The 17,915-nt window shown below is 31.9% G+C and overlaps 1 protein-coding gene across 1 annotated transcript in view; it reads left to right on the forward strand.

Annotated features, from left to right (window-relative positions):
- LOC129230470 (alkaline phosphatase, tissue-nonspecific isozyme-like) overlaps nt 1–17,915 on the forward strand; it is a 206,147-nt gene that overhangs the window by 142,405 nt on the left and 45,827 nt on the right. Inside the window, exons 4-5 of the mRNA XM_054864872.1 lie at nt 11,599–11,777; nt 13,166–13,373. Of these exons, the coding sequence (XP_054720847.1) occupies nt 11,599–11,777; nt 13,166–13,373 (387 nt within the window). The remainder of the gene's footprint in view (nt 1–11,598; nt 11,778–13,165; nt 13,374–17,915) is intronic.

Raw genomic sequence — 17,915 nt, forward strand, 5'->3', positions numbered from 1 at the left:
TGGCACAGACATAACATTTATGATTTAAAATAGCCTACTTCGTTTTCAGCAAACAATACCTTGTTTGCAATTTCTGTGAAATTTTATTTCTATATTCTACTATATTTTTCGCTGAAATTATTTCCAAAAGCCGAAGTCAATAAAACAAAAGCTAGTGTACTTGGCAAAAAAAAAAAAAAAAAAAAAAGAAAAAGAAAAAGAAATGAACAGTTATTTTTCATAAATAACATACATGATGATTTCTTCTAGCCATCATTTACTTTTAGTAACGAATGCTACAATTATATCTAAAACGATATTTCTGGACCACTCAAGTGCACATTTTATAAATACACTAAATATTCCTATCAACAATATTAAGTTTGTGAACTGGTATTTTACTTGAACAAGAGATTGACTTAAATTATTACGTAAGCTAACACGATGTGCATAGTAATTAAATTGCTACCTATTGCTGTCGCATGCTGTAATCACCGGCTGTCGAACTTGTCCTCATTCGGTTCATGGTGTCAAGGAGAGAAATGTCGATTACATTGTTTCCTCGTTCTCGAAGTTACAAGTAAATTGCAATGTTTGCCAACGAGCAACTGTCAAACAATCTTGCGTTGATTTATATACCAATGATTGTTTGAATAAAGTGAATAGTGTTTAATTTCGAAAACTTGTTGGGGTGAAGTTTACTGAATCTGTTTCCATTATTAAGAATTTGCATCTTTTTGTAAAAAATCAAGGAAGTTTTCTCCACATTGTTTTTGCCTATACTTTTAAAAAATATTAGCAATGTTGCAGTAATATTTTAAATATATCATTATACCCCGTAGGAGGTGGTTAAAATTAAAGTGACAATGCTCTAAGGCTTAAAACTCCATTTTTACGAGCCATAACTGAATAAAACTTCAAATATATGTTATGTACTGGGTGGTTCTAAAAGAAGTATCTCTAAATCTAGCTGTATGTAGCTTAAAGGATTAATCAGAATGAAACAAAAATTGGTACATTTACTAATTAGGATGAAGAAAGAAGAATGAAAAATTAAAAGCATGTAGTTCCCACAATCTCCAAAAGCCGGCTCTGCAGTCCCCAACAAATGGTGCTGCTAGTTGAAATATATTTGATCTTGAGCAAACACAAGGAGCATATATTCCTGCTTGGTCCTTTTAATTTTGAAAAGTTGTGGTTAACAGGACCTGTAACATGCTCGGTTATTGCACACGATACCCGCATATGCTGCGAACATTCGTAGTGTCTCTAATGCCGACAAGGCAGTGTCCGTTTAAGGCTTTCGATTCAAGATGAAGCCTGACCGGGGCCTTCGGCCTGACCCCAAAGAGCAGTACAAGTGTTGTTACGGCAACATTTTGCAAATGATAGGGTAATAAGTTGTTTTTTCATATGACGTCACCTCGATCTCCTGATCTAACGCTATGTGGTTTATGACTACAGGAAACTTGAATGTAATGTGTACCATGCATGTGCAAAGTATCGCTCCAGCTCAATGGACAAGTGGAATCTAAACTTGATTGGCATTGCTATGTGCAAAAAAGTGGAATAATATCTGTAACATTTTCCCATAAATTAGGCATAACATCCGAATTTACATTTTTGTTCTGTTTTCTTTCATTTCTCGTTATATGTTCAAAATTACCACTTGTTGATTGTTGATGGAACATTTTTACTTCCTTTTACATAGTAAAAGTATTTTATTCGCGAAATATTTTTCCCTCGAATATCGGCCTAAATTTCCATTTTGCTCACCCCCGAATCAATGCTGAGGGGTTCTTTCGACCCGACCGCACGTGCATATGGACATCCGAAATATCAATTTTGACGATCACCAAGTTAATTACCACACTGTAAAAAAAATCTGGAAACGTTTCTGAGTATATCGTGCAGCTGTGGTTCATGAAAGTTTCAAAAACGTTTCTGAGTATTTCGGAATCCTCTTTCTGTAATGTCCAGAAACGTGTCTGAGTATTTCGGAATCCTCTTTCTGTAATGTCCAGAAACGTGTCTGAGTATTTCGGAATCCTCTTTCCGTAATTTCCAGAAATGTTTCCGAGTATTCTGTGCAGCTGTGGTTCATGAAAGTTTCGAAAACGTTTCCGAGTATTTCGGAATTCTCCAAACAATTTTCAAAAACGTTTCCGAGAATTTCGGAATCCTTTTTCCGTGATTTTTTCTAAACTATAATTCTTTATTATAGTATTGCATACCATATCAGTTTCAATTCTTTCATATCTAAGAGCAATAATACAAGCAATTTTAGAATTATTCGTGGATTTTTTTTTTTGGAATTTCTAATGACAAATAGCATGGTTAACAGCATAACATATGCACAGTTATAAATTTTTGAAAAATTATGAAATAATCTAGTAGTTTCATTCCTAATCACAAAATCGTCGGGGAATTGGAGTGGGGGTACCTTCTGAAAAGTGGGGATTGTTTGTTAAACAATCTTAAACTTCAGTTTTTCTCTCAATATTTTCAAGACAAAACTATCAACATATTGTATTTTTAATGCAGAACTTAAAAACATATCTTGTATCAAACTTGATATCTTTTATCTTCGGATAAAATTTGACAGGACTTACCTACCCTTCGCGTTCCGGAATTCGTTCACCTCAAGTCAATTTCACTGACGAACAAAGTGTACCGAAAAGTACCAACAGAGAAATTGATGAATTTAAATATGACACCAAGTTCCCCTGCTGGAACCATTCGGGTTGATTCTTCTGTTCTTGCCCTTTTCCAGTTCATCACAAATATAAATACTTATTCAAAATAGGTTACTGATTTTATTTTTACAGTGTGCGCAAAATGCATTATATATTTTATTTATTAAAACATTGAACTCTATTACATGATTATTCCATTTCATATATACGAGAATAACCCCTCCCCCACCATAAAAGTGATGGTGCACCCATAAAATGCTATGAAGCGCCCACCCCCCCTTGAAAAAGCAACATCATATACATTATAAATCAAAGTATCACATACATTATAAATCAAAGTATCATATAAATTATAAGTCAAATACTTTAATATGGTGTAAAAATACAAAATTATTTTATTAAGTCTTTTTTTTTCTTTTTTTTTTTTTTTTTTTTTTGCTTTTGGTAAAATTGAGGCTCGTAAAACGAAAAAAATGAAGACACTTTTAAATACATATATGTATCTATTTGTTAAATAAATTAATACACATTTAACTAATTTAAAGCGTTTCGCTAATGCAAATATTTAAAGAGATATCGTCATTTAGATAATACTGAAGCACTATGTTCCTAATTACAAGAGATAGTTTTTTTTTTTTACTTCATACAATCTAGCTACACTGTTTACAAGAGAATGAAAACATGCAACCTTAAAGACGAACTATCAAACCTGACAATTTGCATATTATAACATTTAATTCATAATGCTTGATACATAGCCAAATATTAACTGAGATTGACACATAAAAACAAAGTACACAATAACACATATTTAAATTTTTTTATAATCTTCAATTCATAAATTTTACAGAATAAAACTAGACACACTTGCATTTTAAATATGTGTTCTATGTAATGTAAAATATTTTCAAATTGCAATAGTTCACAACGAAAAAATAATACTGAAGAAAATAGTTTTTTTTAACGAGATTTATATGAACTAAATCTCTTTAAAGTAATAGAGTTGCAAAGCGACTTACCTATTCGTCGGTGGTGGTCTTTTGCAGGCTTTGGTCACCAAAAAGGTGATTTTTATGACAGAATAAAATTCTGCCAACAAAAATTACCCATTTGGTAGAAAGAAGAAAAGTATCCAAGAAAAAAGTAAATTACCTACACAAGTTATGCGACGCAATGAATTTACATGGCGTCCTCTCGGTAGTTATTTGGTTTTCAATTTCAGTTTGTATTCCTTCCGCGAGCATGCGTCGAGAATTTGCACTTCGTACTTAAAAATAAGTGACATAGCTTCAAATTCAATCTTATGACGATATATATGCAAGAAAATATAAGACTTTAGAATTATCTTCAGTGAATTCATGCGAGGAACAAAACTTCTACTAATCCCCTTGATGAGTGTTACTTCGCATACATGAGTCACAGCACTTGTTTTCATTGCGTGCTTTCGAAAGTTTTAGTTTAGATTTGCTGCTGGACTATAAAATTGTGAGCTGCGCATGCGTCGACTCTTACTTTCTTGCTATACGGGAAACGTTTTTGATTATAGCAGAAAACTGCGGAGGGCGTACGAATCTGTGTATTACGGAAAACTTTTTTATATATTCAGAGAGTTTTCCGAGATTTTTTACAGTGCACGAGTTTTTCTCTTGTCGTATGTATGCATACATTTATGTGCACGTATCATGCGCAACTCAAAATTTGTATGCCGTAGAAAGTTGAAATTTGGTATATAAACTTCTAGCGGGGTCTAGTTGTGCACCTCTCCTTTCGGTTGCATTCAGATGTTCCAAAAGGGGTCTTTTACACCTTTTTATAGAAAATCAGTGTTAATTTTTATGCAAACTCAAACTTGGTGAATTGTTTCCTTCCTTCAGGAGACTGGTTTTATTTCTTTAATTTAGTGTTCGTTCTTCTTTGTTTTTGTCTTTTCCTTGTTTTTTGTTTACATCTTTTATATTGCTCAAAATTGTTTATCAGTTATTCCTTTCGGCTCGTTATTCAAAATTTAAAACTTCGTTTATGTGTTTATTTTGGCAATTTTTTTAAAATTTCAGAAGTTTTATGTCCTTTGCTCCTGGATAAAAATCACTTTTTTGACTCCTTTCCATTATTCGACAATCGTTTGGCGCAGTATGACCTACTCATACTCTTGCGCCAATAAACTCAATAGAACAAACCAATCAAATTTGGTGAACACTTGGCAAAATGTTGCCAAGCTTCCAGACGCCAACTTGTCGATGTACCGCCAAGTTGGCGAACAATTTAGCAAAAAATGTTATTTTTCGAATCTCGCTTCAATTCTGCGCTTTGTCGCTATTGGGAAAACTAATGTCTGTAAAACGCATTTTTGCATCAAAAAACAAGGGGTGAAAATATTTCAATTGTTTCCTTGCTTACTCCAAGGCACTATTCTCATTAATTTGGAGTCAAAGGAAGTCATGGGGTGAAGCTCATCAGCTCGTGTTTTTTTTATTGTTCTATTCTTCTTCCATCTTCCTGATAGGTAAGTTTACCATTTTTTTTTTATTATTCGTGTTCTTTAAGCTACATACTACTTCGAATAGAGAAACTTATTTCAACCACACGGTGCTTTATGCGGACAGGTTTTTTTGCAAAAAACCATGTACATGCTGCCACCAGGTAATGCTTTAGCGGCGTATAAAGATAAAAAAGGTAACAGTTTAGAAGGCGAATAATGTTATATTTGTTTCCAAACGTGCCTGCTGTTATGTTAATTTTGCCTGTCAGCAACTGGATGTGCAACACCGCGTTGCTAACGCCCTTATGCAGCATGTCAATAGGAGTAAGGAAAACATAATGTTTGATTCCAAATTTCAAGTCCACTTCATTGTCACACCTCATTTATAAACACAGTCTTTGAGAAAACCACACAACCAGAAGTCACAAGGGCTAAGAGCTGGTGACCAAGCTGGGCAGGAAATCGGAAGAGTACGCGAAAAGACAGGAAAGTTTTTTTTTTTCTCATTTCGCAGTATGAGTGAAATGGGATGGTTAAACAAACTATTGGTCTGCACAGACTGCTGAAAAGCACCGCACTTATTACGATAATATTAATGTTTTACTATTAATGCGTACATGTTTGTTTGGGTGATATGCTCACTGCTGATAAATGATTTCGTTGTTACGTCCCGCCTTCATAGAAAAATTACATTAACTGCTATTTTGCAAATGGCTTAAGTTGAACAGCACCTCCTGTTATCGAAATTTCCAACTATTTTTATGTAATTCTCGACCGCAAGATCTGCGCAGTATATATTAGAAACTTCATTAAAATCTGTTTAGTAGAAAGAGAGCTATGGGCCTTAAAATATTGTCGGTTTAATTTTAATCATTCTGTTTTAATTACGGTGTATGCACTCGATAGCAAGTGAACGTGATATATAACGTACTATTTAATGCATATGAGGCAGCGAGAAGAAGAGGAATGTAAGTGTCAAATTAAAAGTTTCGAGATAACTTGTACAAATGAGATAGGAGACCTTCTCCTCCGCGTTGGTGCAACGGATATTACTTGTAGCTCTGTTAGTTTCTGCTACACTGTAAAAATTTTTAGTGTATGTCAACACCAAAAATGGTGGCAACTACTTTACACCAAGTGTCGTGTAGTGAAACGTCACAGATTATTCTTGGTGTTAGCAAACACCAAGAATAATCTGTGGTGTTGAGATACACCAAATTTTTTTACAGTGAACATATTATACAAGTTTTATTTTTCCAATTGATTATTAACAACACAAATATATATAACTATTTTGTATATGAAGATTCTCAACTTTTTATTTTTAATACGAGGAATGGACATTTATGCCTAAAAAATGTTCAAAAAAGTATCTTTCAAAAACACTTAAGGAAACTAAAATTATCTGCATATTAGAACAATAAAATTAACTTTTCAAAAAATAACATAAAAATGGAACAGTTTAAGATTTCAATCAAATTTATTCAAGAAGATTTCTTAATCAGTCTTAAAAGTCTGGTATAAATAAAAACGAATTACAAAAACAAGCAGAATATAAAAATTTCAAAAATCACGATACAATAACGATAAAGTTTCTCACTCCTCAAAAAAAGTTTTATTACAAAAAAAAAAAAAGTGTTTACTAAGCCTTACCGTTTTTCCAGAAAGCGCGCCACACCACATACACACACAAACATGTTATTTTAATATGAATTGATATACCGTAAACCCAGCCGTAAAGCAGCCATGTTGAAAATGGCTGCTAAAGTTGTAATGATCATTCATAAAATAATATATTCGTTAGGTTATCTTTCGGATGGACTAAAGACTTTTTTAACAATGGTGCAAAGTAGCTTTGGTTTACGGTAATTGACATATCATTACAAATAAAATTTAACACACCTTTTGAAAACTTATATCCTGTGCACACAACAATTGTGTGTTGACGACGCTGCAACGTGCTTGAGACTGATTAATGTTTGGTTGCCACCGGCTGTTTTCCAATCTTACACCAAAGTTGGTGTCAACGGATCATCAAATGGTGTTTGCGCATGTGACGTAAGTGTAAGAATTCACCAATATCGGTGTTTGGTTTCAGTTACACCACTTTTGGTGAATGGGAAATCTAGATATGCTGTTGACTTGAAATAAAGCGTTGATTTGCACAATTTTTGGAGTTGCTTAACACCAAACTTGGAGTATTATTACACCTCAGTTTTTACAGTGTACACAACATTATTTAGAAAAAAAATCAATTAAAGTCTACCGAGGATCTGAAATTCAAATACGTTTTTGTTGAAGCTAAAAAAAATTCATTTGCATCCCTTTTCTTCTCACTGCCACATATGTACATTAACAAATGTTTTGTTTCTTGTTTACTCATTTAATGTTTAAACATTATTTTTCAATACAAAATCGCACTCGAAAAACCCCTCCACATATGGCTTTTTATTCTGAATTTATGATGAAAATGATTTCCTTTTTTTTTAACAACTATTGATAGACATTACATATTGATTAGTTCTTAAAATTGCCGTATAGAGTGCTAATATCTGTATTAAGTTACTTAGAAAGTGTACATATGCTTGTATACATGAATTTTATTGTATTAATAACTGTTGTAAGTGAAAAAAAACTGACGTCATGTAAAATTGTTTCTTTTTCAGTTTGAAATAAATTTACTAGTTAAACATTTAACATTTGCATCATCATACGAGTAATAAGTAGTTTAAAAGAGATATTAAAAAATCTATTTGGAAAAAAATCCTATATAATATAATTCAGACTTCTTAGTCTTTTTAAAATTTTATTTATGCCTTATGGCTCATAGAAATATTTCACTTAAGTCTTATCTAATGTTTCATGGAAATATTTCATCTGTTTTTTTCTTTATTTTCATCAGTCAAAAACATACAGCAAATTGTACAAAAGATACAAAAGAATAATTTTTTTCTTGTCTTTTTCCTTGAATTTTCCGTTCAGAAAAGAAACTTGATTCTTTTTTTCCTATCTCTCAAGAGTAATGTGTCTTTATTTTGCGAGATAGAAATATTTTCGTCATAAAAATAAGTACTACAAGAAAAAAAAACTAGGTAATGGGAAAAAGTAAAAGCAGTTTCGTGGAAATGTCTTAACCAACTTCATAAAATATTGGATTGGATGTCAAGAAAGGATTAGAAAATATTTATAGAATTTTTAATGAAGGATTACTTTGAGTTTTCGAAAAAGTTAATATATTATTGATTTTAAAAGACACAACATTCTACTATTTTTACCTTAATATCTTTGGAAACATTGGTAACAGCAAAAAATTCACTCCTTAAAAATTATATTTTAAATTTAAGCGGAATATTGCAACCAAATATGCTTCTTCTATAAAATAAACCATTTGTTAAATTTGCCAGATAAAATATTACAAATCTTAAGCAGTGGATAAACGAGGAAATTGAGTTTATTTATTAATAAAAAAACTTTTAGTATGAAAATGCTTATTAATATTTATGTGATGAGAAATATTTATAATATTTTTAATAGCAATTATTTTTCAAACCCATCTCCAGCTTTGGAAATTTTTAATTCGTAGCTGGTCCGAAACCTGTAGTTTTAGTGACTAGTAGTCAATCATCACAATTTTAACTACAGTAGAGTCTTGATTACTCGAAGCTTATAACTCGAATATTCCTTTATCTCGAAGTTTTCATCGGGTCTCAAACTCATTAGACTGTTGTAAAAACTTCCCATATTTTAATCTACCAATAACTCGAATGTTTGAGCCGGTTCCTTGGTACTTCGAGTTATCAAGAGTTGACTGCATTTAATACTAATTTCTCTGTTTATATTAGTGTATAAACACTAATACTGTGCTTCTACATTAAGGTAACTTTTTAAGTGCGTTATCAGTATAATCATTCATACATTGAAGTAAATTAACTGCTCTGGGAAATGTATTTGAATCACCACATGAGATGAGAGGGTATGTGATTGAAATCCCGCTTAAAATTAATTATTAATATATTTCTTGCTAAGCATTAAGCTCATCAGTCACATCATCGTCGAGCCAATATATCTTATTGTTAGTTTTTTTTTTTTTTTCACTAAGATTTCTAACGCTGTTTACCTAGAAATTGAAACAATAAGAGTCTAAACTTATCCTATGTGGATCATATTTATTTATACTGTTAAGGAAAAGGAGTTTTCTCAAAGCTCAGTGCATTGGTATTTTAGCAAATTAAGCCTTATTTTTATTTCTTTTACTTACATGAAATATATAGTTTTCTAGAAACCTCTTAAAGGTTGCGCGTTTTCAACCATTGTGGTACATGGTATAATTTGAATTGAAACACCAATTGCATTATATTGTTTTTTTTTTTTTTTTGCGTATTAAAGTAGGAGTTAGTTTGCATCTTTAAAATTGTGCGCACCCAATTTATCATTTTTTTTTCTACATAGAATGTTGCAGCAATTGAATAACAATGAATTTAGATGTTACAATGTCATATAAATTTCTTCCAGCGTTTGTTAACAGAAACGTCATGAATCCGAAACCGGACTTTGCAAGACCAAACTACTCAACACACACCATGAAAATGACTTCATACACCAAATTTACCCTACGTTGCATCATTTAATTTCCTATTATGTCAGCTGTTATGTGACGACAAAAAAAACTTGAAAAACTGCTGCTATTTTAAAATTTTAATTTCCTGCAAAACCTATTGACTACTTTCTATCCGTTACTGAAAATTAAAATACTGGACGGCAAAAAGTTGTTGATAACAAGAATCAGTGCACTATTTTTTACTTCCTTTTACAAAAAAGGAAGTATTGTTTTCACGAAAATATTTTCACTCAAAAATCGACCTTAATTTCCATTTTTCTCACCCCCCGGATGAATGTTGAGTTTTTTTTTTTTTTTTTTCAACTCGACCATACGTGGATAAGTGCCTAAGAACGTATAGACACGCGAAATATCCATTTTGACGATTCCCGAGTTAGTTACAACCAGGGCTGTGGAGTCGGAGTCGGAGTCGAAGAGTCGGAGTCGGACTGATTTTGGGGTAAAAGAGTCGGAGTCGGAGTCGTTATAAAACATGCCGACTCCGACTCCCGACTCCGGGCTTCTTTTTTTCTTTCATTTTCACTGACTCTCCTTGCATTTTTTAAAAACTGACTACCAATTGAAATGTTAGGCAATAAAATATGTATAAAAAGCTACTAATGAGAAAATAACTGCCATTATGGCAATCATCTAGCTTGAACTTTCTGTAGCCGTCCCTCAGTTTGCTTGCTTTAACTCTGAAATTAACTTTTGGTGTCACCTACCAGATGAGTATCACACGGACCAAACCACTCCCTCTCAAGAACATGAACTTTGAAAAAAAGCTTTTTTTCTCTCAAGTTACAGCTTTCAAAAATTGAAAGCACAAGATTTGATCAATATATTTTTGTTAAACATTAAGGGGGGGGGGGGGGCAAATTACAGCTAATCCTTTTCAATTTTTTTAAAGGGATTTTTAAGTCATCTCACATTTAAACTCGTAACTATTGAAAAATTTGATTTTTGAATTGAATTTAAAACGTTGTATGCGTCTTGGGTTTACAATAAAAAACAAAATGCGAAATTTTCTTAAAAAAGAAATGATATTTCAATCTCTGTTTAAAGGTTTTCCCCCTTCCCCTGAAGGGAGAGAGGGAAATGAAAAAATACAATTAAAAAAATATTTTTTAATCTGGAGTCGGAGTCGGAGTCGGGGTCGGAGTCGGTCATTTTCCTTCCGACTCCGCAGCCCTGGTTACAACGACTTTTCTCGTGACGTCTGTATGTACGTATGTATGTATGTGCTGATATGCGTATGTGCGTATGTATCTCGCATAACTCAAGAACGGTATGTTCTAGAAAGTTGAAGTTTGTTACGTAGACTCCTAGTGGAGTTTAGTTGTGCACCCCTCATTTTGGTTGCATTCGGGTGTTTCTAAGGGGATCTTTCGTCCCTTTTTGTGAAGAAATCATAGTTAATTTCGATGTAAACTCAAGTGGTGTTACAATTTGGAAGGCACTTGGCGATATATCGCCAGTTTTTTGATCGCCAAGTTTTGTCGCCAACTTGTGACAAATTTGGCGATTTTTTTTTAAAATCTTGTTTTAATTTAGCCACTTTCGGTGATATTTAGAAAATAAACTATTGAATCACATTAAAATTACCGATAATGGAAAATGACATTAAATTGGAGTAAAAGGAAGTCATGTGATGCTCACATCAGCTAGTTTAAAAACGTATTTGCTTGAAGAAAAACTTGATTTAGCGGTCTCACTAAAATTTCATCAAAAAAAAAAAAAAACCAGAGTTATAAAAACTTACAACATTAGATAAATTAAGTAGCCTGATATTAATAGCTAATGTAGTATTTCGTAGTTCTGATACCAACTTATGTTTTCTTTTGAAGGGAAATCAACTGGACTTGTGACGACAACGCGAGTGACGCATGCTACCCCTGCTGCTATGTATGGCCATTCGGCGAGTCGGTACTGGGAAAGTGACGCTAAGATACCAGAAGATAGCCGACCTCGATGCAAAGATATTGCTCGACAGTTAGTTGAAAATGATCCTGGGAGAAATATTAATGTAAGTTGGTCTTGGTTTTTTAAATTGGCATTTATTGGAGAAATCACCTTAATGTAAAATATTGGACAAGTTTTCGATTTTTTTGCGAAACTAAAAACTTTTCTACTAGTCTGTAACAATTAAAAAAACAATAATAAATAATTAATAGATATACTAAAAGTTATTGTCTATTAAAAAGACTTAAAATATACTTAAAATATGAATAAACGTAAACTTACTTGAGAATTTGAAATCAGATGCATGATGAAAAAGTGTAGAAAGAAGAAGTAATTTCAATTATCTTCTCTGCTTTTCCAAAATTTTTATTTACTGGCTCACTGGTTTGTTTCGAGACAATATACCACATGTCTTATGTTTAATTTTTAATTTTAACGTTTAGCTTTTTGAAAAAACAGTCCTTTAAATAACATCATAAGGCATGTGCTACATTTGCCTCGAAGAAACCAATAAGCCAGGAAACGAAAATTGTGGACAAGTGGAGAAGATAATTGAAATCACTTTTTCTTTTTAGACACCTTCCCCGTGCATCTAATTTTATATTGTCAAGTACGTTTACTTTTATTTATTTAATCAATTTTTATGTATATTTTAAGTCTTTTTAGTATACAACTTTTTTATTATCTTATTTATTTATTTATTGAAACTTAGTTTTCAAATGTATTCATGTAGGCAAAATATTGACAGGGCACCTTTTTCATGACTTTGGATGGAATACTTTCCATCAAATCTATGAAATCGAAAAGTCAATAGCTACATTTTTTAGGCTACATAGATTAGGTGGTAACAAGACTAAAGGAAGTATACAGTAAAGACAAAATACATCAAGTCAGCGACCTCCGCTCTTGAAATTGGGGTTGGAGATCAGATATTTTATGCGCTCTCAAATTTGATTTTACTTATAGTGATCAAAGAGATTTTTTTCCTTCAATCAAACATTCTCTGAAAAAGTTTATCGTACAAAAAACATAAAAGGAGGCACTCTAAATATTCAAAATAGCATTCTATGCATCTTTTTGTATTATAATACTTATTATATACAAGATCTTCTTTGTAACTTTCACAAAAATGTTTTACAATCACATAATAATTATCATAAAGAGCAATATAATTCTTCAAGTGTCTTTTCATAAGCTAGTCTAACCCAATTATCTTTATTTAATGAACTTCCAATTTAAAGAGGATTTCCGTCGCATTTAGTGGCATCATTAAAATGTAGTTTGACTTCGTTACGAAATGCTTTATTTTTCTCTTTTCTCTTAACAGAGACAAATAAGTAAAAAAGCTTCAATTTTCCTTTTAAACAATGAAAACTAAAATCTCAAAATAATGCCCAAACCCAAAACATTGACTTAATCCACGCCATTAGTTTTCTTTTTATCTCGTTTCAGGTCATTCTCGGAGGCGGACGCAGTAATTTTCTTCCCAAGAAAGAAGAAGACGTCCAAATCCCGACGGACATGGGACGTCGGGAAGATGGACAAAATCTTATCGATTCTTGGCAGAGCGACAAGAAGACAAGAGGCCTCAAATACAAATACGTGGCTAACAAGAGGGAGTTCGACCAAGTTGACCCGAAAAGCACAGATTACTTACTGGGTAAGAGGATCAGGTTGAATAATTTGCCTGTGGCCAGTGTCATGGATTTAAAGATTAAGAAACCATTTTTTTATTGCGTATAGTTGCAAAATGTTTGACAGTTCTTTTGTTTTACTTGTCTACAAATGAGGCAGTGAGAAAGAATGGGATGTAATTGGAAATTTAAGTTTTGAGTAAAACGCGTTTGAAGTTGCGGTCTAAGTAGACTTTCATTGATTTTTTTTTTCTAAAGCATGCTCTATACCAGAACCTACCACTGCTACTACAACTAGATCTTGCTCCAAATCAGAGGAGAGGTTCAGCTTCTACTTGTACTGATTATCATATTTTTTTTTAATTTTGGCACTTACACCCCTTTGCTTCTTACTGCCTGAAATGATGTCACACTTTAAGGTAGGAGGGAGAGTTCATAAAATTGGGAGTTTGTAATGCGGGGAAGGGAGTTGGTGTGAAAACGCATGACGTCACACATTTTACTTGAAAAAGGAAAAAAACTAATAAATATAAGAGATACGGCATCACACGTAACAAGGAGTGCAGGAGTATGATAAAGTGGGACACTTTGTAACAAAAAAGGGAGGAGTTAAAATATGGTTTAAAAATTGAATCATTCATGAACATTCCATCAAGAAGTACAATTTTTATTTATTTATTTATTTATTTACTTTGAACAATCAAAAATTTTTATTGCTTTAACTTCACCCGAAGCCTGACAATGATCTCAGATCTCCCAAATCTACATTAAAGTTTCTTATATATTTTCCGAATAAAACCCACATGAGTATATCCTTCCCCCAAATATTTTCAAAACTACGACTCATTCTTAATTACAAGTTTAAAAACACTGTCTCCATTTGGTCAGGATTTGTTCTGAATTATAGGTATCTTTTCATTTTTATTGTTTTTTTTCCCTCCCGTTTTTACTTTTAATTTTACCTATTTCTTAATTTTTTTAGCAGTCAATATATCTCACTTTATCGACATTTTTTATACGCAGATTTTTTTTTGGCAATCTCATTAGAATTAATGTCATTATTTTATTATATTACTTTAGACTTTAAGGTACAGACATTATGAATGATCAATCTTTAAATTTTGCTTAACGTTAGAATTATTTAAAGAAATTTAACTGAACTCATTTAGAAAGAGTTTTTATTCTCATTTTGTATAAAATATATCAAATTCAAATCTTTTGAAATTATTATTCTATTTGACACAAAAACTGCGGATATTCTGACTGTTTACGTTATAGTTCGTGCTCAGTTATACCTTTTAAGATTAGCGATGGTGAAAAAGATATCAGAAAATAAATATACAATGGAGATTAAGAGTGAATCCAACTGTATAAAATAAAGGTATGTTTGTTAAATGCTCAAATTACAAAAGTATATTCTAAAATGTGAAAAAAAAAATTATTTATATTTCTACTGCAACAATTTTTACTAGCTGCAAAGATACCAACTTAACAACTTCACAAGTTGTCCGTACTCTCAGATTATCGCATTTGTATTCTTCGAAACTACTACCAAGCATTTCAGTATTTTTTTTCTGTTATTTTTTTCAGCTACCATTTCTTTTTCTCTCTTTCTTTTTTTTTTGCTGATTCAGGGTCTTCAGTGAAAAAAAAAAGAAAACCTAAATACGAAGAAAATAATTTTTCTCTTTTTTGCTTCGAACTAAGCAATTGTCTAAAGCGTTTTCCCGAGAGACCAGCAAATTGCAGCGAAAAGACGAATCATTGCTGAACGGTTTTAATTGATAGTTTTTGGACTTAAAGAAAAAAAGAAAAGAAAAGAAAAGATCCAGAAAAGGAGAAATAGAGGGAACCTTCATCATTTTTCCGCATTTGCTTCTTGCAGGAGAAAAAAAACAAGCAAAGTTTTTTTTATAACAAATGGTTAAATTTGTAAAACTACTAAAAGTATTTTTTTTAATAAAAATACCCCACTAAAAAGGATCTCAAAAAAAACTTAAAAAAAAAAGTTGAGAAAATCTGTAGGTATTTGGCCCACTTCATAAGCCTACATCTTAAGAAAATCTGCAGACTGAAGATCTCTAGATTTTCTGCAGAATGTTCTGAAGTTGAGAAAATCTGAAGGTATTTGGCCCACTTTTAAGCCTAAATCTTAAGAAAATCTACAGACTTAAGATCTGTAGATTTTCTGTAAAACGTTCTGAAGAAAATCTTCAAATTTTTATTCTCAAGGTTTTCTTAGAATATATAGGCTTAAAGTGGGCCAAATAACTTGAGATTTTCTAAAGGTGGGCGTTTCTGAAGATTTTATTTTAAAAATTAATTTTTCAGAAATTTTATTTATTTATTTTGAAAAATACAGTAATTAAGAAAATCTTAGAACTCTTTCGGCTAAAACATAGTTCCGAATGATTTGAAACTCTCTAAAAATTGCATAATGATAATTTATTTAATCTAGATTTGATTATGTGCGTAGATCATCCAAATAAAAGCTTAAGAAGCATTTGAAATTTCAATCTACATACATGAGATGCTGTCATAACAAAAATTTCCTACCAGAAATAACTTTGAAAGTAGTACTTAAAATTAGTTCAGAAGAATAAACCTAGAGTTTTTTTTTTTTTTTTTTTTCATTGTGCTTGGCAAAAACAGATACCTTGAAATAAGATTTTTTAATTTAGACTAAAATGTGTTCACCGTACTGATGTAGGACAGCGTATACAATGTGTTTTTAATTCATTGGTGTTATGAATAGGATACACTTTTTTTTATATCTTGTAGATGGTACTAATTTTTTTAGGATAATGGTCATAAGTCAAGTATTTCAAATATAAATTGACAACAAAAATCCCTTCTACTTCAAAAACAGTTAGTTATACTGTGGAAAATTTTGTTGTGAAAAGTATTTCATTGGCTATTTGAGAAGTGGTATGCACCTGAATATTTTTCCAATCAGAGTAGGAAGAATATAATTTAATGGAAAGATAGTAATAACCTTGAAATATTTTTTTTTTTTTTTTACATCATAATATATATTTGCTCTACTCTGATTTTGAAAATATATATACTGTCAACCATGCTTAATTGCATACTGTCAGTTCCAAGAAATATTATTTGATTAAGCGGGGAAATATTCTTTATCATACCAAATTGACAACATAATGAATCAATAACTATATAATGGAAGTAATGTTTTTGGTAAAAATATATTGAAACAAGCTAAGTGAACTACAAAATAATAGGTATAATAATTTTAAATATATATTAGAAGGGCGCAAGGAAAAAAATGCAACTTACAACCTCATCTGTTGTATGCGAAAAATATAATTTAATATTTTTACATGAATAATTGTTCATACGTAATTAATTTTTAAATTATTTAAAAAACTTCTTAGTAAAATATTGTGAAAGCTGATCAATATTGTTCGATTAAGCGAGGATCTTTGACAATTCCTCAGTGGGGAAGTATTCAGTTCCAAAAGGTTTTATTCATATTTGGGGTATTTGTTTATCCGTTACCCGTTTAAGCGGGGCTGGCAGTATATATAAGAATACACACACAATATAAATTTTTTGTTCTGATATGAGATATTTAGCATCAACTCTACACTTCTGAGACTTAATTGTGCAACAATTTCTTTATTCCTAAACACATTTAAATATATATTACTGTGAAAGCTTTAAATAAGAGAATGTTGACTTTCACCGTCTCATGTGGACAGTTGCCAGATATTTCAAACTTTTAGTTTCATGTAGAGTGAAACTTTGGAAACTCGACTTACGGATAACTCGACTAACCTGGTAGCTCAACATCTATTTTCTTTATGGTTGGCTCAATGCTAATTTCAATGGGCTAAAATCTCTCTAACTTGACGCACATTTTCAGGAACCCCTATAAGTCAACATCCAATTGCTATTCTAGTCCACAATTTTTTCTTTCAACATTCTTTCATACTGACCTTTTCTCAGAACCTTATGCAGTGATTTCTTGGTCAGTCAATCCTTTTTTGGGAAGCTCTTTTAGAGAATTCCATTTTTATCCAGGGGAATCAGCCACCACTCTGTGCTGTTAGTGCAATTCTAAAAGGCTAAGGTAAGATAAATGTCCTCTAGAGAAAGGTGGCACCGTGATATGTTTTTCAAATAAGGGTGAGCAGGACTTTATCTTAAGACGTGGCTGACAAGAATCTGTTTTATCTCTTTAAAAAAATAATAACGAATTTATTATGTACTTTTTAAAAATTAGAAAATTCATGTACTGGAATAAACTTTCATAATGTGAATGTTAAGCATTTGTAAGTGACGAGGCTTCAGAGTAGAGGGAAAAAATGACCGGCCCTGACTCTGGGAATTTTAGATCCTTAGACTCCGACGCCACTAGCAGTGGCAGAGTTGCAGGTTTTGGGAGAAAATGACCGACTCAGACTCTTGAAGTTTTAAAACTTTGACTCCTTTGCCACAAAATATGTCAGTCATCGATTCCGCAGCCCTGGTAAGTGATACAGAAACTGTTTAGGAATTACAATTATGGAACCTCAGTAAGTTGACTTCCGCTTCAGTCGACATGT

The sequence above is a fragment of the Uloborus diversus genome, chromosome 9, assembly GCF_026930045.1.
Source record: "Uloborus diversus isolate 005 chromosome 9, Udiv.v.3.1, whole genome shotgun sequence".
Taxonomy (NCBI): Eukaryota; Metazoa; Arthropoda; class Arachnida; order Araneae; family Uloboridae; genus Uloborus; species Uloborus diversus.